At 51.6% G+C, this 23,276-nt stretch overlaps 1 protein-coding gene across 10 annotated transcripts in view; it reads left to right on the top strand.

Annotated features, from left to right (window-relative positions):
- LOC102064389 (dystrobrevin beta) overlaps positions 1 to 23,276 on the top strand; it is a 164,548-nt gene that overhangs the window by 34,709 nt on the left and 106,563 nt on the right. For 7 of the 10 annotated variants that reach the window (XM_074536315.1, XM_074536317.1, XM_074536316.1 and 4 more), the window contains 4 exons: positions 11,543 to 11,620; positions 14,659 to 14,751; positions 18,114 to 18,201; positions 21,172 to 21,257. In XM_074536315.1, coding sequence (XP_074392416.1) covers positions 11,543 to 11,620; positions 14,659 to 14,751; positions 18,114 to 18,201; positions 21,172 to 21,257 — 345 coding nt within the window. The remainder of the gene's footprint in view (positions 1 to 11,542; positions 11,621 to 14,658; positions 14,752 to 18,113; positions 18,202 to 21,171; positions 21,258 to 23,276) is intronic. The other 3 variants (XM_074536318.1, XM_074536320.1, XM_074536322.1) reach the window with 3 other exon arrangements.

The following is a 23,276-nucleotide window of genomic DNA, read 5'->3' as shown; positions in this document are numbered from 1 at the left end:
TTGCTGTGTTTGTGTGAATGTTTCAGGTTTTCTCTGCTGTGTTGGTGTCAGTGTTTCACATTTTTCTTTGCTGTGTTTGTGTGAATGTTTCAGGTTTTCTCTGCTGTGTTGGTGTCAGTGTTTCTCTGGAGAACTTTCTGGGGCTGTGCTTGTGAGGGGTTTGGTGCAGCTGCAGCCAGGCCTGGCTGTGTCCTGCCTGTCACCTCCCTGTCCCCACCAGTGGCACCTCTCCCTCCTCCCTGTGTTGGATCAGGCTCTGAGTTCTCATTTATTGTAAATTAAATTGTCTGAACAGCACCATGGGTCAGCCCTGGGCCCTTGGCCTCACATCCAGGTCCCCTCTCCATGGCGTTGCTGTCCTTCCCTGCTTCCCTTCCCAGCCCATCACTGCCTTTCCTTCCCAACCTGGCATTTCCTTCTCCTTCCCAGCCCATCACTGCTTTCCTTTCCCCCCTGGCATTGCCTTGGAAGTGCCAGGAGCTCACTGGATTTAGGGCAGGGCCCAGTTCAGCCTCACCACAAACACCTTTTGTTTCCAGCCCCATAGACTGGAATCCACTCGTGCTTTTCCCTGTAGGCTGGACACCTCCTGCAGGGACAGGGACATGGGGACAGGGCTGGGACTGGGACATGGGGACAGGGCTGGACAGCTCCTGCAGGGACTGGGACATGGGGAAAGGGCTGGACATCTTCTGGAGGGACAGGGACAGTGAGGACAGAACAGGACATCTGCAGGGACAGGGATGGTGGGGACAGGGCTGGGCACCTCCTGCAGGGACAGGGACAGTGGGGACAGGGCTGGACACTTTCAGGGACATGGGGACAGGGCTGGACACCTATAGGGACAGGGACAGTGGGGACAGGACTGGGACAGGGACAGTGGGGACAGGGCTGGACACTTTCAGGGACATGGGGACAGGGCTGGACACCTCCTATAGGGACAGGGACAGTGGGGACAGGGCTGGGACAGGGACAGTGGGGACAGGGCTGGACACTTTCAGGGACATGGGGACAGGGCTGGACACCTCCTATAGGGACAGGGACAGTGGGGACAGGGCTGGACAGCTCCTGCAGGGACAGTGGGAACATAGGGACAGGGACATGGAGACAGGGCTGGATGGTTCCTGTAGGGACCAGGACAGTGGGAACAGGGACATGGGGACAGGGACAGGGGGACAGGGCTGGATGGTTCCTGTAGGGACAAGGACAGTGGGAACAGGGACAGGGGGACAGGGCTGGACAGCTCCTGAAGGGACAGGGACGGTGGGGACATCTCACACCTCCTGCAGGGACAGGGACATGGGGACAGGGACAGCTGCCCAGCCACTCCTGGCAGCAGCTCAGAGGCATCTGCTGTGCACTGCCAGCTTTAATTAAATGCAAACCCAATGCCCTGAAAAGCAAAGGATGGGGACATGGGGTTCAGGAGAATATTCCCACCTAAAGTCCAGCTTTTCCTCTCCCCTTGGTGTGGGTACATTTCTCCTGATGAATATTGGGTGTAGAAGATAAGTTTTGTATTTTTATAGTAATTTATTTTAAATTAAGTGATCCCTGGCAGTGCCCAAGGCTGGGTTGGAGCACTGGGAGGAATCCCTGCCCATGGCAGGGGTGGCACTGAAGATAAGTTTTGTACTTTTATATTAGTTTATTTTAAATTAACTTGTTCAGAGGGCAGGATGGAGTGAAATACAAACAGGAGGTCAGTCAGGTTGGACTCAGTGAGCCTGGGGTTCTTTTCCAGGCTGGTTTTTCATTCTGGGATCCTCTTTTTGTTCCATTTTTTGTTTGTTTGTTAGAGAACTCCTCCTAGGCAGCTGGGGGCTGTTTCCCCTCCCTCCAACAGAGGAACACGGGGTAGATTTAGGAAACATTTGTAAGAAATGAAAATTTAAAAAGGAGGAAAATTCAAACTAAAACTAAAAAAAAAAAAAATTAATAATAATAGTAATAAATTAATAATAAAAATAATAAAAAATATTAAGACTTTTTTTAGGCTGTGAAAACTTAAAAAGCAGAAAAATTAAAACTAAAATAAAAAAACAAAAAAAATTGAAAAATGATTGAAAAAATAATAAATAATAATAATAAGACGTATTTTGATGCAGTTGCTGGGAAAACTTAAAACCCAGGAAAATTAAAACTAAAACTAAAAAATTTTAAAATGTAGAAAATGATTGAAAATTAATAAATAATAATAATAAGATAATAAATTATAATAATAAGACATATTTTGAGGCAGTTGCTGCAAAAACTTAAAAAGCAGGAAAATTAAAACTAAAATTGAAAAATAAAAATAAGACAACAACAACAAAAACAAAATAATAATAATAATAATAATAATAATAATAATAATAATAAATGTTTTGAGGCAGTTGCTGCGAAAACGTAAAAACTAGGAAAATTAAAACTAAAACAAAAACCTCAAAATTTTAAAAATTATTGAAAAAATACTTTTAAAAATAAGAAGTAATAATAATAATGTTTTGAGGCAGTTTCTGCAAAAACTTAAAAAGCACGAAAATTAAAACTAAGGGAAACCCCAAAATTTAAAAACTAATTTAAAAATAATTTTTAAAATAATAAATAATAATAAGACACATTTTGAGGCGGTTGCTGCAAAAACTTAAAGAGCAGGAAAATTAAAACTAAAAAAAAAAAATTTGAAAAAATTATTAAAAAATAATAAATAATGAGACATATTTTGAGGCGATTGCTGCAAAAACTTAAAGAGCAGGAAAATTAAAACTAAAACAAAAAAAAGTAAATTTAAAAACTAACTTTAAAATAATTTTTAAAATAATAAATAATGAGACATATTTTGAGGCAGCTGCTGCAAAAACTTAAAAACTATGAAAATAAAACTAAAAAAACCCCAACATTTTAAAAATTATTGAAAAAAATAATTAAAAAATAAATAATAATAATAATAATAATGAGATATTTTGAGGCAGTTGCTGCAAAAACTTAAAATCCAGGAAAATTAAAATTAAAACTAAAAACAAAATCCAAAAATGACTGAAAAAGCAATAACTAGCACTGTAATCCCCATTTCGAGGCCGGCTCCATCCCGAGCGCGTGTTGGGGGCGGCGCTGGCGGGGCCGGGCCATGCGCGCTCCCGCCGCGGCCCCGTTGCCATGGAGACGGCGCGGGGTGCGCGCATCCATCCCCGCGATGGAGCCGGGCCGGGATGAGCGGCGGCGGCAGCGGGCACCGGGCAGGGCAGGTGGGTGCCCTGGGCCTGGGATGGCACCGGGCAGGGCAGGGGGAGGCACCGGGCCGGGAATGGCACCGGGCAGGGCAGGTGGGTGCCCCGGGCCTGGGATGGCACCGGGCAGGGCAGGGGGAGGCACCGGGCCGGGAATGGCACCGGGCAGGGCAGGGGGGTGCCCCAGGCCTGGGCAGGAGCAGCGGGCACCGGGCAGGGCAGGTGGGTGCCCTGGGCCGGGAATGGCACCGGGCAGGGCAGGGGGGTGCCCTGGGCCTGGGCAGCGACAGCGGGCACCGGGCAGGGCAGGTGGGTGCCCTGGGCCGGGAATGGCACCGGGCAGGGCAGGGGGGGGCACCGGGCCTGAGATGGCACCGGGCAGGGCAGGTGGGTGCCCCGGGCCTGGGATGGCACCGGGCAGGGCAGGTGGGTGCCCCGGGCCTGGAATGGCACCGGGCAGGGCAGGTGGGTGCCCCGGGCCTGGGCAGCGACAGCGGGCACCGGGCAGGGCAGGTGGGTGCCCCGGGCCTGGGATGGCACCGGGCAGGGCAGGTGGGTGCCCTGGGACTGGGATGGCACCGGGCAGGGCAGGTGGGTGCCCTGGGCCTGGGATGGCACCGGGCAGGGCAGGGAGGTGCCCCGGGCCTGGGATGGCACCGGGCAGGGCAGGTGGGTGCCCTGGGCCTGGGCAGCGACAGCGGGCACCGGGCAGGGCAGGTGGGTGCCCCGGGCCTGGGATGGCACCGGGCAGGGCAGGTGGGTGCCCCGGGCCTGGGATGGCACCGGGCAGGGCAGGGGGGTGCCCCGGGCCGGGAATGGCACCGGGCAGGGCAGGGGGGTACCCTGGGCCTGGGATGGCACCGGGCAGGGCAGGGGGGTGCCCTGGGCAGGGAATGGCACCGGGCAGGGCAGGTGGGTGCCCTGGGCCTGGGATGGCACCGGGCAGGGCAGGGGGGTGCCCTGGGCCTGGGATGGCACCGGGCAGGGCAGGTGGGTGCCCCGGGCCGGGAATGGCACCGGGCAGGGCAGGTGGGTGCCCCGGGCCGGGAATGGCACCGGGCAGGGCAGGTGGGTGCCCCGGGCCTGGGATGGCACCGGGCAGGGCAGGTGGGTGCCCCGGGCCTGGGCAGCAGCAGCGGGCACCGGGCAGGGCAGGTGGGTGCCCCGGGGTTGGGATGGCACCGGGCAGGGCAGGTGGGTGCCCCGGGCCTGAGATGGCACCGGGCAGGGCAGGTGGGTGCCCTGGGCCGGGAATGGCACCGGGCAGGGCAGGTGGGTGCCCTGGGCCTGGGCAGCGACAGCGGGCAGGGCAGGTGGGTGCCCTGGGCCGGGAATGGCACCGGGCAGGGCAGGTGGGTGCCCCGGGCCTGGGCAGCGACAGCGGGCACCGGGCAGGGCAGGTGGGTGCCCCGGGCCTGGCCTGGGTCTGGTTCGTTCCTGGTTCGTTCCTGACCCGGTCCTGGTTCGGTCCCTCCGGGGGGCTCCGGGGCCGCTCCGGTTCCTCCCGGCCGGGCTCGGCCCGAGGAGCGGCGGGACCGGCCCGGAGCGGGGTCCGGCTGCTGGGAACGGCCCTGGAGCGGCTCCCGGAGCCGGGGACAGCGCTCGGGGCTGTGTAGGGTCGGCTCTGAACCGTGTAGGGTTGGATCTCTGAGCCTTGTGGGCTCCGAGCTTTGTAGGGTCGGCTCTGAGCCCTGTAGGCTCTGTTGTCTGAGCTTTGTAGGATCGGTTCTCTGAGCTTTGCAGGATTGGCTCCCCACGCCTTGTAGGATCGGCTCCGAGCCGTGTAGGGTCGGCTCTGAACCGGGTATGGTCGGCTTCCATCCTTCTAGCTCCGAGCTTTTTAGGGTCGGTTCTCTGAGCTTTGTAAGATCGGCTCCCCGAGCCGTGTGGGATCGGCTCCGAGCCGTGTGGGATCGGTTCTCTGAGCTTTGTAGGGTCGGTTCTCTGAGCTTTGTAGGGTCGGCTCCGGGGGATGCAGGAGGGTCACCCCGGACAGGAATGCAGGAACAGCTTGGAGGGACGGAGGGACCATCCGGGAAGGGATGGAGGAGCTGGGGGGGATGGAGGGGCTGCTCGGACGGGGGTGACCTCGGGGTGTGTTTGGGGTGAGCTCAGGGTGGTTTTGGGGTGTGCTCGGGCTCTGCTCTTGGTGTTCTCATGCTGTTCTCGGGGCGAGCTCAGGGTGTGCTCGGGGTGTTCTTGGAGTGGTTTTGGGGTGTGCTCAGGGTATGTTTGGGGTGTTCTCGGGGTATGTTTGGGGTGTGCTGGGGCTGTTCTCAGGGTGAGCTCAGGGTATGTTTGGGGTGTTTTTGGGGTGTGCTCAGGCTGTTTGGGGTGAGCTCGGGGTGTGCTCAGGGTATGTTTGGGGTGGTTTTGGGTCGTGCTCAGGCTGTTTGGGGTGAGCTCAGGGTATGTTTGAGATGTGCACGGGTAGTTTTGGGGTGTTTTGATGTGTTTTTGGGGCATGCTCAGGCTGTTCTTGGGGTGAGCTCGGGCTGTGCTCAGGGTATGTTTGGGGTGGTTTTTGGGGTATACTCGGGGTGTGCTCAGGTTATTTTTGGGCTGAGCTCAAGGCATTTTTGGGGTTATTTTTGGGGTGTTCTCAGGTTGTTTTCGGGATCCCTGTCCAGGCAGCCCAGCCCAGGGAACACCCCAAACATTCCCTTTCCCCATTCCCCAGCTCGGAGCAGGGAAGGGCAGAGCCCCCTCCCCAGGATGGGCAGGGCAGGACAGAGCCCCCTCCCCAGCTCCGAGCAGGGAGTCTGATTTTTTTCTTTGCCAAATCCTGATTTTCCCTTACCCATCCCTGATTTTTCCTTGCCAATCCCTGAGCCCCCTCCCCTCCCAGCCGCGTTTCCCGGTGGTTGTGGATCCATCCAGGTTCACATTTCCCAGCCCAGCCTGCCGAGGGGATTGGGGCACGGTGCCCTCTGCCCAGGTGCTGCTGCTCCATTTCCCCGCTGGGAGCAGGAATTTGCTGTGAGGTAAAATCCAGCAGAGGTTTGGGGATAAAACGGCTCAGAAACTTGGCAATAAATTACAATAATCACCATAAATTAAATAATTACTCGTGCAGTAAATTGTATTGATCAGCACCAGGTGTTGCAGCGGCCCTCAGGGACTGATTTTCCTCAGTTCTCATCTGTAAAATCCCAGTTATCTGTTTATATTGTCAGGTTTGTGATTGTTCTTTAACTTCTCTTTAATTTATTCCTGACTCTGGAACAAAATCACCTTCAACTCTCTTTAAAATCACTACAAACCCTATGAAATTAACACTGAAATTTGTCATTCCTGCTGCTGAAATCTCCTGAATTTGCAGTTTTCCAGAGGACAGAGATCAATCCCTGATGCTCCAGCCCAGGCACACGGAGCAGGCAGGTAGAGAGGAGGCACTGCCAGATCCCAGCACCTTGGAAATGTTGGAAATGTTGGAAATGTTTCCCTTTGGCAAAAACCGAGGCTGCTATTTTGGGATGAGACGTCTCTAACCTACATTGTTGGTGGATTAGAAGTTGTTTGTGATTTTTTCTCTGCCTCCTTTTTGTGGGGGTGGCTTTGGGCTGAGCGGCACCAGGAGCACAGGGAACAGGACAAGGGGAAATGGCCTCAGGCTGGGCCAGGGCAGGCTCAGGATGGGCACCAGGAGGAATTTCTGCATGGAAAGGGTGCCCAGGGAGGTTGGCAGTGCCCATCCCTGCAGGTGGCACCTGGATGTGGCACTCAGGGGACAAGGTGGGCGTTGGGCACAGATGGGAGCAGAGCCACATTTCTTACCCCTGCTGAACAAAGTGCAGGACTTGGCTGCTTCCCACTGTGGGACAGGGCAGGGATGAATCTGCCCCATTCACGTTATTCTCATATTTCCATATTCCCATCTTCCCATATTATTTCCATGTCATCATATTCCCATATTATCCCCACATTCCCATATTATTCCCATATTTCCATATTCCCACATTCCCATTTCATATGGTTGCTCCCAGGATTTCTCCATATTCCCATTTTCTGCCCAATTCCCACATTCCCATAATATTCCCACATTCCTATATTCCCATATTTCTATATTGCCACATTTCCATATTCCCATATTCCCATATTCCCGTATTTCAATTTCAATTTTCCTGGAGGTTCCTCCTAGGATTTTCCCATATTCCCATATTCCCATATTATCCCCACATTCCCGTATTTCCATATTCCCACGTTCCCATTTCATATGGTTGCTCCCGGGATTTCCCCATATTCCCATATTCTGCCCAATTCCCACATTCCCATAATATTCCCACATTCCTATATTCCCATATTTCTATATTGCCACATTTCCATATTCTCATATTTCCATATTCTCATATTTCCATATTCCCATATTCCCTTATTTCAATTTCAGTTTTCCTGGAGGTTCCTCCCAGGATTTTCCCATATTCCGCCCAATTCCCATATTCCCATATTATTCCCACATTTCCATTTTTCCTTATTATTCCCACATTCCCATATTTTGATATTCCCATATTATTCTGACATTCCCACATTATTTCAATTTCAGTTTTCCTGGAAGTTGCTCCCAGGATTTTCCCTTTCTCCCATATTCTACCCAATTCCAACATTCCCATATTCCCATATTTCCATATTCCAATATTATTCCCACATTCCAACATTCCCATGTTTTCAGGTTCCCATATTCCCACATTCCAATTTCAGTTTTCCTGGAAGTTGCTCCCAGGATTTTCCCATATTCCGCCCAATTCCCATATTCCCATATTATTCCCACATTTCCATTTTTCCTTATTATTCCCACATTCCCATATTTTGATATTCCCATATTATTCTGACATTCCCACATTATTTCAATTTCAGTTTTCCTGGAAGTTGCTCCCAGGATTTTCCCTTTTTCCCATATTCTACCTAGTTCCAACATTCCCATATTATTCCCACATTCCCACATTTCCATATTCCCATATTATTCCTATATTCCCACATTCCCAAATTTCCATATCTCCATATTCCCACATTTCAATTTCAGTTTTCCAGGAAGTTGCTCCCAGGATTTTCCCATATTCTGCCCAATTCCTATACTCCCTTATTATTCCCACATTCCCATATTATTCCCATAGTCCCACATTCCCACATACCCACATGCCCATATTTCCATGTTCCAATATTCCCATATTCCAATTTCAGTTTTCCTGGAAGTTGCTCCCAGGATTTTCCCTTTTTCCCATATTCTACCCAATTCCAACATTCCCATATTCCCATATTTCCATATTCCCATATTATTCCCACATTCCAACATTCCCATATTTTCAGGTTCCCATATTCCCACATTCCAATTTCAGTTTTCTTGGAAGTTGCTCCCAGGATTTTCCCATATTCTGCCCAATTCCCACATTCCCATATTATTCCCATATTCCCACATTCCCATTATTCCATATTTCCACATCCCCATTATTCCATATTCCCACATTCCCATATTTCCACATGCCCATATTCTCATATTACCACATTCCTACATTATTTCCATATTACCACATTCCCACATGATTTCCATATTATTTCCAAATTCCCGCATTCTTTTATTCCCATATTATTCCCACATTCCCATATTATCCCCATATTCCCACATTCCCATTTCATTTTCCTGCAGTTTTTCCCCGTGGTTTGCCCAGGATGAGGTGATGATCTCCAGTTTTAATCCCATTTTTAGGGAGCTGCTGCAGCCTCAGCCCTGCCCATGGCCCTGTCAGCCCTGGCTGCTCTCCCTGCACCAGTCTGGCTGCTGCTTTCAACCCATCCCTGATTTTCCTTGCCAATCCCTGATTTTTCCTTACCAGTCCCTGATTTTTCCTTACCAGTACCTGATTTTTCCTTACAAATTCCTGGTTTTTCCTTACCAATCTCTGATTTTTCCTACCCAATATCTGATTTTTCCTTCCCAATCCCTGATTTTTCCTTACAAATTCCTGATTTTTCCTTCCCAATCCCTGATTTTCCCTTACCCAATCCCTGATTTTTTCCTTCCCAATCCCTGATTTTTCCTTACCCTTCTCTGATTTTTTCCTTCTCAATCTCTGATTTTTCCTACCCAATCTGATTTTTCCTTCCCCATCCCTGATTTTTTCCTTACCAATCCCTGATTTTTCCTTGCCAATCCCTGACTTTCCTTCCCAATCCCTGATTTTTCATTACCCATCCCTGATTTTTCCTTCCTAATCTGTGATTTTTCCTTATCTATCCCTGATTTTTCCTTCCCAATCTCTGATTTTTCCTTGCCATTCCCTGGCTCTGACCATTCCCTCACTGACCATTCCCCTCGCTGACCATTCCTCTCACTGACCATTCCCTCACTGACCATTCCCTGCTGACCATTCCCCTCACTGACCATTCCCTCACTGACCATTCCCTCACTGACCATTCCCCTCACTGACCATTCCCCTCACTGACCATTCCCCTCACTGACCATTCCCTCACTGACCATTCCCTGCTGACCATTCCCCTCACTGACCATTCCCTCACTGACCATTCCCTCACTGACCATTCCCCTCACTGACCATTTCCCTCACTGACCATTCCCTGCTGACCATTCCCTCACTGACCATTCCCTGCTGACCATTCCCTCACTGACCATTCCCTCACTGACCATTCCCTGCTGACAATTCCCTGCTGACCATTCCCCTCACTGACCATTCCCTGCTGACCATTCCCTCACTGACCATTCCCCTCACTGACCATTCCCTGCTGACCATTCCCTTCTGACCATTCCCTGCTGACCATTCCCCTCACTGACCATTCCCTTCTGACCATTCCCTGCTGACCATTCCCTGCTGACCATTCCCTCACTGACCATTCCCTCACTGACCATTCCCCTCACTGACCATTCCCTCACTGACCATTCCCCTCACTGACCATTCCCTGCTGACCATTCCCTCACTGACCATTCCCCTCACTGACCATTCCCTGCTGACCATTCCCCTCACTGACCATTCCCCTCACTGACCATTCCCTCACTGACCATTCCCTGCTGACCATTCCCTCACTGTCCCTCACTGACCATTCCCTGCTGACCATTCCCTGCTGACCATTCCCTGCTGACCATTCCCCTCACTGACCATTCCCTGCTGACCATTCCCCTCACTGACCATTCCCTGCTGACCATTCCCTGCTGACCATTCCCTGCTGACCATTCCTCTCACTGACCATTCCCCTCACTGACCATTCCCCTCACTGACCATTCCCTGCTGACCATTCCCTCACTGACCATTCCCTGCTGACCATTCCCTCACTGACCATTCCCTCACTGACCATTCCCCTCACTGTCCACTCTCCTCCCTGTATAATTTGAATTCCTGGTGAGGTTATTAAGCCACAAAATTCCCTCTTTGGTACCTAAATCCAGAATATTTTCCATTTCCATAGTAAAAAACCTGATTTAAGTATTTTAGGTGTTTCCAGGCTATTTTTTCATGACTGTCAGAAGTCATGGAAAACTCATCGTGCCCTCTCACAGGATCCCTGTCTGTGTTGGGTTGTTTCTCTCTTCTCTGACAGGATCCCTGTCTGTGTTTGGTTGTTCCATTTGTATTTTCTCCCATCTAACCAGCTCTTTGTCTGTTTTTGGGTAGTTTCCTGGTTGTTTATCTGTCTCTCACCGTGTCCCTGTCTGTGTTTGGGTTATTTCCTTGTGTATTTTCTCCCCTCTCACGATGTCCCTGTCTGGTTTTAGGTTATTTTCTGGTGGTTTCTCTGCTCTCTGACCCAATCCCTGTCTGGTTTTGGGTTATTTCCTTGTGTATTTTCTGTCTCTCACGGTGTCCCTGTGTGTTTTGGGTTATTTTCTGGCTGTATTTCTGTCTCTGACCGTGTCCCCGTGTGTTTTGGGTTATTTCCTTGTGTATTTTCTGTCTCTCACGGTGTCCCTGTGTGTTTTGGGTTGTTCCCATTTGTATTTTCTGTCTCTCACAGTGTCCCTGTCTGGTTTTGGGTTATTTTCTGGTGGTTTCTCTGCTCTCTGACCCAATCCCTGTCTGGTTTTGGGTTATTTCCTTGTGTATTTTCTGTCTCTTACCATGTTCCTGTGTGTTTTGGGTTATTTTCTGGTTGTATTTCTGTTTCTCACGGTGTCCCTGTGTGTTTTTGGCAGTTCCCATTTGTATTTTCTCCCCCCTAACCGTGTCCCCGTGTGTTTTGGGTTATTTTCTGTCTGTATTTCTCTCTGACCGTGTCCCCGTGTGTTTTGGGTTATTTCCTGGCTGTATTTCTCTCTCTGACCGTGTCCCCGTGTGTTTTGGGTTATTTTCTGGCTGTATTTCTCTCTCTGACCGTGTCCCCGTGTGTTGCAGCCCCCCCCGGCCCGTGGCTAACATGAACGAGGCCCTGGTCACCCACGTGTCCTCGGGAGCGCCCACGCCAACCAAAAGGTACCAGGGGCTCACCTGGGCAGGGGGTGCCAGGGGTGCCAGCTGGGCATGGGGGGGTGCCAGGGGTGCCCGGTGGGCAGGGACAGGGGGTGCCAAGAGTGCCAGGTGGGCAGGGACAGGGGATGCCAAGGGTGCCAGGGGTGCCAGAGGTGCCAGCTGAGCAGGGACAGGGGGTGCCAAGGGTGCCAGGTGTGCCAGGTGGGCAGGGACAGGGGATGCCAGGTGTGCCAGGTGGGCAGGGACAGGGGATGCCAAGGGTGCCAGGTGTGCCAGGGGTGCCAGCTGGGCATGGGGGGGGTGCCAAGGGTGCCAGTGGGCAGGGACAGGGGATGCCAAGGGTGCCAGGGGTGCCAGCTGGGCAGGGACAGGGGGTGCCAGGTGTGCCAGGTGGGCAGGGACAGGGGATGCCAAGGGTGCCAGGGGTGCCCGGTGGGCAGGGACTGGGGGTGCCAGGTGGGCAGGGACAGGGGATGCCAAGGGTGCCAGGTGGGCAGGGACAGGGGATGCCAAGGGTGCCAGGGATGCCAGCTGGGCAGGGACAGGGGATGCCAAGGGTGCCAGGTGTGCCAGGGGTGCCAGCTGAGCAGGGACAGGGGGTGCCAAGGGTGCCAGGTGTGCCAGGTGTGCCAGCTGGGCATGGGGAGGTGCCAGGTGTGCCAGGTGGGCAGGGAGAGGGGGTGCCAAGGGTGCCAGGTGTGCAGGGACAGGGGGTGCCAGGTGTGCCAGGTGGGCAGGGACAGGGGATGCCAAGGGTGCCAGGTGTGCCAGGTGTGCCAGCTGGGCATGGGGAGGTGCCAGGTGTGCCAGGTGGGCAGGGAGAGGGGGTGCCAAGGGTGCCAGGTGTGCAGGGACAGGGGGTGCCAGGTGTGCCAGGTGGGCAGGGACAGGGGATGCCAAGGGTGCCAGGGGTGCCAGGGGTGCCAGCTGAGCAGGGACAGGGGGTGCCAAGGGTGCCAGGTGTGCCAGGGGTGCCAGCTGGGCAGGGACAGGGGATGCCAAGGGTGCCAGGTGTGCCAGGTGGGCAGGGACAGGGAGTGCCAGCTGTGCCAAGTGCGCCAGGTGTGCCAGCTGGGCAGGGGGTGCCAGGTGTGCCAGCTGTCTGGCAGGATGCCCTGCAGGAAGTGCCCTCTCCAAGAGCTCCTGAGCAGGTTTTGCCTTCCCCAGCTGGAATTGTGTGCCAGGTGTGCCAGGTGCCCCCCTGGCCCTGTGCCACCTGCCAGGTGTGCCAGCTCAGCTCCTGGGGCTGCTCTGGGGGTGGGGATGGTGCTGGGCATGAGCTCTGGCAGGGCAGGAAAACCCTGAGTGGGGACTGGCAGAGCTGGGGAATAAATAAATAAATAAAAATAAATATTAAAAATATAGAAATATAACATAATGTAACATAATGTATAATATAATATAATATAATATAATATAATATAATATAATATAATATAATATAATATAATATAATATAATATAATATAATATAATATAATATAATCTATAATATAATGTTTCCCTGCCGAGCAGTGAGGTGCAAGCTGTGCTTTGCAGAGCTGGGGAATAAATAAATATAAATAAATTTTTTTTAAAAAATTCTTATAAGTAAATAAATATTCCTGCTGAGCAGCATGGTGCAGGCTGTGATTGGCAGAGCTGGGTAATAAATAAATATAAATATATATAAAATAAATATAATATTATAAATAAATTATAGAATAATGATCATACTATTGTATAATTATGAATAATTAAATTCTAGAATATTATAAATTAATTATAGGATAATAGTATTCTTCTATAATTATAATAAATATGTTATGTTATGTTATGTTATGCTATGTTATGTTATGTTATGTTATATTATATTATACTATATTATATTATGATAAATATTTTAGCCAAGCAGCGAAGTGCATGCTGTGCTTGGCAGAACTGGGTAATAAGTAAATATAAATAAATATAAACAAACACAAATAAATATAATATAAATATTATATTATATTATATTATATTATATTATATTATATTATATTATATTATATTATATTATATTATATTATATTATATTATATTATATTATATTATATTATATTATATTATATTATATTATATTATATATAAATAATCCTGCTGAGCAGCGAGGCGTAGGCTGTGCTTGGCAGAGCTGTGTAGTAAATAAATATTAATAAATACAAATATATATTGTAATTTATATTATATATTATACAATATATATCATAATATATATAGATATATATTTAATATTTATATATTTTGATATATAGTATCAATATATATTATATATTATAATATATAATATTATCATATAAATATATATAAATGTAAATATATCGTTTTGAATAGTATAGATTTCATCAGAAGGCTCGCTAAGAATAGAAAAAAAAGAGAATGCTAACAAAAATCTGTCTGAGCCAGCTGACTGTGATTGGCCATTAATTAGAAACAACCCCACGAGACCAATCCCAGATGCACCTGTTGCATTCCACAGCAGCAGATAACCATTGTTCACATTTTGTTCCTGAGGCCTCTCAGCTTCTCAGGAGGAAAAATCCCAAGGAAAGGATTTTCCATAAAAGGTGTCTGTGACTTTTAGTTGTTGTTTTGCACTGGCTGGTTGGAGATTTGCACTGAGCACTCCTTAATTTACACTGAATATTTTATATTTTATCCCGTGGTTTGTTTCCAGAGTCCCTGAGGCTGGAAAATCCCTCCAGCCCACCCAGTGCCAGCTGTGCCCAGTGCCCACCTTGTCCCCAGGGCACCCAGTGCCACACCCAGGTGCCACCTGCAGGGATGGGCACTGCCAACCTCCCTGGGCAGCTCCACGGCCTGAGCCCCCTTTCCATGCAGAAATTCCTCCTCATGTCCAAGAGGAAGAAGAAAAGAAGCAGAGAGGGTGACACTGTGCCAGTGCCTGGCTGTCCCCAGTGTCCCCTCCCTGTGTCAGAGCAGCAGCAGTGCCCTCACATTTCCCCGATTTGCCCGAATTTACGGAATTTTTGTTGTTTTTCTGCTCTACCCGCCCCTGCCAGGTGCCAGCCCAGCAGCAGCAGCAGCCCCGAGCCGTGCCAGGAGGAGCACGCCCTGATTGCCACCTTTGTGAGGCACCTGCGGAGCGGGGCACGGTCAGTGCCAGCCCTGGGACACACAGGGGACATTGGGGACACTGGGGGTGTCCCTGATTGCCACCTTTGTGAGGCACCTGAGGAGCGGGGCACGGTCAGTGCCAGCCCTGGGACACACTGGGGACATTGGGGACACACAGGGTGTCCCTGATTGCCACCTTTGTGAGCCTGGTGACACACCCTGGGGACACTGGGGTGTCCCTGATTGCCACCTTTGTGAGGCACCTGCGGAGTGGGGCACGGTCAGTGCCAGCCCTGGGACACACAGGGGACATTGGGGACACACATGGTGTCCCTGATTGCCACCTTTGTGAGGCACCTGCGGAGCGGGGCACGGTCAGTGCCAGCCCTGGGACACACAGGGGACATTGGGGACACACAGGGTGTCCCTGATTGCCACCTTTGTGAGGCACCTGTGGAGCGGGGCACGGTCAGTGCCAGCCCTGGGACATTGGGGACATTGGGGACACACAGGGTGTCCCTGATTGCCACCCTTGTGAGCCTGGTGACACACCCTGGGGACACTGGGGTGTCCCTGATTGCCACCTTTGTGAGGCACCTGCGGAGCGGGGCACGGTCAGTGCCAGCCCGGGGGGACACTGGGGACATTGGGGTGTCCCTGATTGCCACCTTTGTGATTTTTTTTTTCAAATTTTCCCCTGCTGGAATCTCATAATTTTCCCCAAATTTTTCCCCTACTGGAATCTCAGATTTCCCCCCCAATTTCCCCCTGCTGGAATCTCATCTTTGTCCCCCTGTTGGAATCTCATATTTTCCCCAAACTTCCCCCTGCTGGAATCTCATCTTTGTCCCTCTGGTGGAATCTCATCTTTCCCCAAACTTCCCCCTGCTGGAATCTCATCTTTCCCCCTGCTGGAATCTCATCTTTTCCCCAAAATTTCCCCCTGTTGGAATCTCATCTTTGTCCCCCTGTTGGAATCTCATCTTTTTCCCCAAATTTCCCCCTACTGGAATCTCAGATTTCCCTCTGGTGGAATCTTATCTTTCCCCAAATTTCCCCCTGCTGGAATCTCAACTTTCCCAAACTTCCCCCTGCTGGAATCTCATCTTTGTCCCCCTGCTGGAATCCCATCTTTTTCCCCAAATTTCCCCCTGCTGGAATCTCAACTTTCCCAAATTTTCCCCTGTTGGAATCTCAGCTTTTCCCCCAAATTTCCTCCTACTGGAATCTCAGATTTTCCCCCAGATTTCTCCCTGTTGGAATCTCATCTTTTTCCCCTGCTGGAATCTCATCTTTTCCCCCAAATTTCCCTCTGCTGGAATCTCAGCTTTTTCCCCAAATTTCCTCCTGTTAGAATCTCATCTTTCCCCCAGATTTCCCCCTGCTGGAATCTCAGATTTCTCCCTGTTGGAGTCTTGTCTTTTCCCCCAAATTTCCCCCTGCTGGAATCTCATCTTTCCCCTGCTGGAATCTCATCTCACTCCAGGTTTCCCCCTCTTGGAATCTCATTTTTTCCCCAAATTTCCTCCTACTGGAATCTCATCTTCCCCTGCTGGAATCTCATCTCACCCCAAATTTTCCCTGAGTGTCCCCTGAGTCCTCAGTGTCCCCTGAGTGTCCCCATTCCCTGGGTGTCCCCGAGCTGTCCCCTGTCCCTCAATGTCCCCTGGGTGTCCCCATTCCCTCACTGTCCCCTCTCCCTGAGTGTCCCCTGTCCCTGAGTGTCCCCCTCCCAGGCTGTCCCCTGCCCTGCCCAGGCCATATGTGCCCCCTGCCCCTCTGGGCTGGCACAGGGACCATCCTGGCACACGTTTCCCCTCTTTCTGCTGTGCCAGTCCCACCCCCTTCCCTTCCCTTCCCTTCCCTTCCCTTCCCTTCCCTTCCCTTCCCTTCCCTTCCCTTCCCTTCCCTTCCCTTCCCTTCCCTTCCCTTCCCTTCCCTTCCCTTCCCTTCCCTTCCCTTCCCTTCCCTTCCCTTCCCTTCCCTTCCCTTCCCTTCCCTTCCCTTCCCTTCCCTTCCCTTCCCTTCCCTTCCCTTCCCTTCCCTTCCCTTCCCTTCCCTTCCCTTCCCTTCCCTTCCCTTCCCTTCCCTTCCCTTCCCTTCCCTTCCCTTCCCTTCCCTTCCCTTCCCTTCCCTTCCCTTCCCTTCCCTTCCCTTCCCTTCCCTTCCCTTCCCTTCCCTTCCCTGGCATCTCCTGCTGCCCTGGCACTGTTGCCTGTCCCCAAGGTCCCCTCAGTGTCACTGTGCCCAGCCCAGGTGTGTCACCTGTCCTGGTCCCTCCTTTCCATCAGGGCTGAGCTGGAGCCCCTGGCACAGGGCAGGGTGGCACTGCCATGGCAGAGGTGGCACTGGCTGGGCTTTGGGGACCCTTCCCAGCCACACCGGGCTGGGGCTCCCTGTGCCAGACCCATGCCAGACCTGTGCCAGAGCTGTGCCAACCCTTAGAGTGGCTGGGACAGCTCAGGGCCTGGCTGGGCATGAGCACAGAGGAGCCAGATCACCTGGAAAGGTTTTTGTAACTCAGGGAATTCTGTGTGAGCTCTCTTCCTCCTCAGCAAGGAGCACAGAGGGGCCAGATCACCCAAAATGGTGTTTTTAGCTCAGGGATTTCTCTGTGAGCTCTCTCCACACCTCTGCAAGGAGCACAGCACCACTAGAATGGCGTTTTTAGCTCAGGGCATTGGGTGTGAGCCCTCTCCCTCCTCTGCTGCTGGGGAACCCTCTGGGTTCTCTCCCTGCATCCTCCTCCCACTCAGCTCTGGTTCCCTGGGCTGGCTCTGGGTTGGTTTTGGGGTTCTCTGGGCTGTTTTGCAGTGCCCTGGCTCATTCTGGGTTGGTTTTGCAGTGCCCTGGGCTGGCTTTGTGCTGGTTTTGAGGTGTCCTGGGTTCACTCTGAGTGGGTGTTACAGTGCCCTGGCTCACTCTGGGTTGGTTTTACAGTGCCCTGGCTCACCCTGTGCTGTTTTGCAGCTCTCTGGGCTCACTCTGGGTTGGTTTTGAGCTTCCCCAGGCTGGCTCTGGTCAGGTTTGGCAGTTCCCTGGGCTCACCCTGTGCCGTTTGGCAGTGCCCTGGGCTGGCTCTTGTCAGGTTTGGGAGTGTCCTGGAACCCTGGGCTGGCTCTGGGCTGGTTTGCAGTGCCCTGAGCTCACTCTGGTCAGGTTTGGCAGTTTCCCGGGCCGGCTCTGGTGAGGTTTTGCAGTGCCCTGGACAGCCCTGGGCTCACTCTGGTCAGGTTTGGCAGTGCCCTAGGCTGGCTGTGGTCAGGTTTTACAGTTCCCTGGGCTCACTCTGGTCAGGTTTGGCAGTGCCCTAGGCTGGCTGTGGTCAGGTTTTACAGTTGCCTGTGCCCACCCTGGGTTGGTTTCACAGTTCCCTGTCTCACTGTGGATTGTTTTGCAGTGCCCTGGACAGCCCAGGCCGGCTGGACGAGGAGCACCGGCTCATCGCCCGCTACGCCGCACGCTTGGCTGCTGAGGCTGGCAATGCTGTGAGTGCCATGGGGACACTGGGGACACTGGGGGACACTGCTGGCAGTGCTGTGAGTGCCATGGGGACACTGGGGACACTGGGGACATTGGGGGGACACTGCTGGCAATGCTGTGAGTGCCATGGGGACACTGGGGGGACACTGGGGGACACTGCTGGCAATGCTGTGAGTGCCATGGGGACACTGGGGACACTGGGGGACACTGGGGGACACTGCTGGCAGTGCTGTGAGTGCCCATCCTGCCATAGGGACACTGGGGAACACTGGGGGACACTGCTGGCAATGCTGTGAGTGCCCATCCTGCCATGGGGACTCTGGGGGACATTGGGGGGACACTGCTGGCAATGCTGTGAGTGCCATGGGGACACTGGGGACATTGGGGGGACACTGGGAGACACTGCTGGCAGTGCTGTGAGTGCCCTGTCCTGCCTTGGGGACACTGGGGGGACACTGCTGGCAATGCTGTGAGTGCCATGGGGACACTGGGGACACTGGGGGGACACGGCTGGCAGTGCTGTGAGTGGCCTGTCCTGCCACTGAGGGGACACTGGGGGGACACTGCTGGCAATGCTGTGAGTGCCATGGGGACACTGAGGGACACTCAGGGACACTGCTGGCAATGCTGTGAGTGCCCATCCTGCCATGGGGACACTGGGGACACTGGGGGACACTGCTGGCAATGCTGTGAGTGCCTTGGGGACACTGGGGACACTGGGGGACACTGCTGGCAGTGCTGTGAGTGCCCATCCTGCCATGGGGACACTGGGGACACTGGGGGACACTGCTGGCAGTGCTGTGAGTGCCCATCCTGCCATGGGGACACTGGGGACACTGGGGGGACACTGAGGGACACTGCTGGCAATGCTGTGAGTGCCCTTCCTGCCACTGAGGGGACACTGGGGGACACTGCTGGCAGTGCTGTGAGCGCCCTGCCCTGCCATGGGGACACTGGGGACACTGGGGGGACTCTGGGGGGACACTGCTGGCAATGCTGTGAGTGCCCATCCTGCCATAGGGATGCTGGGGACACTGGGGACACTGGGGGACACTGCTGGCAATGCTGTGAGTGCCATGGGGACACTGGGGGACACTGCTGGCAATGCTGTGAGTGCCCATCCTGCCATGGGGACACTGGGGGGACACCCAGGGTTTCAGCTGAGTTTTTGAGCAAAGCAAGGGCTGGTTCTGTGCCCAGGAGGAGCCATTGGGGCTCTGGGGTTGGGCTTTGTGACCTGAAGGGCTTCAAAAAACAGAGGACAATGGAATTGGTGCTGTGCAGGGTGGGCAGGGGGCTCAGCCCTGGGACCCCCTGGCACCAGAGCACCCTGGGGGCACCCAGGGCTGGGAGCCGTGGCTGCAAACAGGGAGGGACTGGTGGCACTGGTGGCACCGGTGGCACTGGTGTGATTGTGGCACTGGTGTGTGATTGTGTGATTGAGTGATTTGTGTGATTTCTGTGTTTTCTATGATTTGTGTGATTGTATGATTGTGTGATTTCTGTCATTTCTGTGTTTTCTGTTACTTGTGTGATTGGTGTGATTGTGCATTTTCTGTGTTTTCTGTGACTGATATGATTTCTGTGATTGGTGTGATTTGTGTGATATCTTTGTTTTCTGTGACTTCTGTGTTTGTCTGTTTTCTGTGATTGATAAGATTTCTGTGACTGTGTGTTTTCTGTGTTTTCTATGATTTGTATGATTGTGTGATTTCTGTGATTTCTGTGTTTTCTGTGACTTCTGTGATTGTGTAATTTCTGTGATTGTGTGATTGTATCATTTGTGTGATTTCTGTGTTTTGTGTGTTTTCTATTATTTCTGTCATTTATATAATTTCTGTATTTTATGTGTTTTCTATGATTTGTGTGATTTGTGTAATTTCTGTGTTTTCTGTGACTTGTGTGATTCTGTGATTCTGTGATTTCTGTGTTTTCTGTGATTGTGTGATTTGTGTATTTTCTGTGATTTGTGTATTTTCACTGATTTCTGTGTATTGTGTGATTGGTGTGATTTCTGTGTATTGTGTGATTGGTGTGATTTCTATTATTTCTGTGATTTCTGTGCTTGTGATTGGCGTGATTCTGTGATTTCTGTGATTTGAATGGTGTGATTTGTGTGATTTCTCTGATTTATATGATTATGTGTTTTCTGTGATTTCTCTAATTTCTGTGATTGTGTGATTTGTGTATTTTCTCTGATTTCTGTGGTTTGTGTGATTGGTGTGATTTCTCTGATTTCTGTGATTGTGTGATTTCAGTGATTTCTCTGTAATTTCTGTGATTTCTGTGTTTTCTGCTTCTCTGTGATTTCTGTGACTGTATTCTCTGTGATTCTGCGATTTCTGTGACTGTGTGATTTCTGTGATTGTGTGATTTCTGTGACTGTATTTTCTGTGATTTCTGTGATTATTCTCAGTGATTTCTGTGATTGTGTGATTTCTGTGATTGTGTGATTTCTGTGATTGTGTGATTTTGGTGACTGTATTTTCTGTGATTTCTGTGATTATTCTCAGTGATTTCTGTGACTGTGTGATTTCTCTGTTTTGTGTGATTTCTGTGATTCTGTGATTTCTGTGACTGCATTCCCTGTGATTTCTGTGTTTTGTATGATTTCTGTGTTTTGTGTGATTGGTGTGATTTCTGATTTCTGTGACTGTATTATCTGTGTTTTCTGTGATTGCTATGAGTGTGTGATTTCTGTGACTGCATTCTCTGTGACTGTGATTTCTGTGACTGTATGCTCTGTGTTTTCTGTGATTTCTGTGACTGTGATTTCTGTGATTATGTGATTTCTGTGACTGTATTCTCCATCATTTCTGTGTTTTCTGTGATTGGTGTGATTGACTGTGTGATTTCTGTATTTTCTGTGATTTATGTGACTGCATTCCCCGTGATTTCTGTACTTTCTGTGATTTCTGTATTATTTTCTGTGATGCCTGTGCCTGCATTCCGTGACATTTCTGCTCTCCCTGCAGCCCCGTCCCCCTGCAGAGCTGCCCTTCAGCTTCGATGCCAACAAGCAGCAGAGGCAGCTGATAGCAGAGCTGGAGAACAAGAACAGGTACGGCCCTGCTGCATCCCCGGGGCTGGGCTGGGCTGCCCCCGCCCCATTCACTCATTAATTACTCGTTAATTAGCCGTGGGGAGGGGCTGCCCTGCCCTGTTCCCCAAGGAGGGGGTTTGATCTTCTTTAATCTTCTTAAAATCATCTTCTCCTGCACTGAGCACACCCAGCAAAACTCAGAGCTGGGAACTTTTCACATTCTGAGCTGCTTTGGTGAGTGGGTCTGGGTTTGATACCAGGGCATGCTGAGCTCTGGGCACAGAGCAGGGACACAAAACCATTCCTGCTCCAGCTGGGCACCAAGGACAGATGATCCAAATCTCAGCCCAGGAGCACAAACAGGAGAGAGAAAAACAAGGATGGGACTGCAGGGGCTAAAGCTGGAATGGGACAATGAACTGCAAGGTGCAAATGGAGCAGAACTGATCACAGTGACAGACCCTGTGACTGGCTGTGCATTTTGGGGCCATTTGGGTTCATCTTGGGTTCATTTTGGGACCATTTTGGTTCATCTTGGGTTCATTTTGGGACATTTTGGTTCACCTTGGGTTCATTTTGGGACCATTTTGGTTCATCCTGGGTTCATTTTGGGCCCATTTTGGTTCACCTTGGGTTCATTTTGGGACCATTTTGGTTTCACCTGGGTGCAGCTCTGGCTGGGCTCTTGTGCTGCCCAAGGTGGATCCCTGCAGGAGATCCTTTCAATCAATCCCTGCTTTATTCTGTAGCTCTGCCCAGCCCCTGCTCCAGCCCAGCCTGCCCGAGGCATCACACAGAGCAGCTGGGGCTGCCCCTGGGTCCCTGGCAGTGCCCCAGGCCAGGCTGGACACTGGGACACCCTGGGACACTGGGAGGTGTCAGGGGTGGCACTGGATGGGATTTAGGATCCCTTCCAAAGCCACCCAGAGGATTTTTGTTGCTGCAGAGGGTCAGCTGTGGAGCCCCCCAGGCTCTCCCTGTGCCAGGCACCCTCAGCAGAGGGAAAAGGCTGCTCCAGGGCCCTTTGGAGCAGGAGCAGCTCAGTCCTGGTGTGCTGGTGTTCACAGGGGTCCCAGGATGAGGGAAGAGATGAGGATCTGACTCCACATTCCAGAAGGCTGATTTATTATTTTGTGATATATATTACATTAAAACTATACTAAAAGAATAGAAGAAAGGATTTCATCAGAAGGCTGACTAAGAATAGAAAAAGAATGATAACAAAAGCTTGTGATTGACCAAGACAGTCTGGACAGCTGGGCTGTGATTGGCCATTAATTAGAAACAACTACATGAAACTAATCACAGATCTACTTGTTGCATTCCACAGCAGCAGATAACCATTGGTCACATTTTGTCCCTGAGGCCTCTCAGCTTCTCAGGAGGAAAAATCCCAAGGAAAGGATTTTTCATAAGAGGTGTCTGTGACAGCCCTGTCAGTGCTGCAGCCTTGGTGCCCCGGCAGGATGGGTTTGGAATGGAGATCCCCTGGCAGCAGAGCAGCTCTGCAGTGTGGCAGCAAGGAGAGCTGGAGGTGACTCTGTGCTCTTGGAAGGGCTCCATCCCTGCTGCAGGGAGCCCTGGGCCGTCCTGGCATTGTCCCTCTGCGGGGTTTGGGGCTGTGCCCACGGGCTGCTCCTGCTGCCCGGCAGGGGAAGGGCACTGGGCTGTGCCAGAGCTGCCCCAGAGCCCCCCTGCAGCCCCTGAGGCTGCATTGGAGCCTCCTGGAGCAGCTCGGAGCCTCTTCTGTGCCAGGGAATGGAGAGATTGCAGGGAGGGATTGATCCTGGGGAAGTGAAGAATGTGCCAGGTCCGGCAGGGCTGTGCCCACATCCCTGTCCTGGCTGTGCCCACATCCCTGTTCTGGCTGTGCCCACGTCCCTGTCCTGCCTGGGGCTGTGCCCACATCCCTGTCCTGGGGCTGTGCCCACATCCCTGTCCTGGAGCTGTGCCCACATCCCTGTCCTGGGGCTGTGCCCACATCCCTGTACTGGAGCTGTGCCCACATCCCTGTCCATTCTGGGGCAGTGCCCACAT

Source organism: Zonotrichia albicollis, chromosome 3 (assembly GCF_047830755.1).
Source record: "Zonotrichia albicollis isolate bZonAlb1 chromosome 3, bZonAlb1.hap1, whole genome shotgun sequence".
In the NCBI taxonomy this organism is placed as follows: Eukaryota; Metazoa; Chordata; class Aves; order Passeriformes; family Passerellidae; genus Zonotrichia; species Zonotrichia albicollis.
This window is presented reverse-complemented; position numbering and strand designations above follow the sequence as displayed.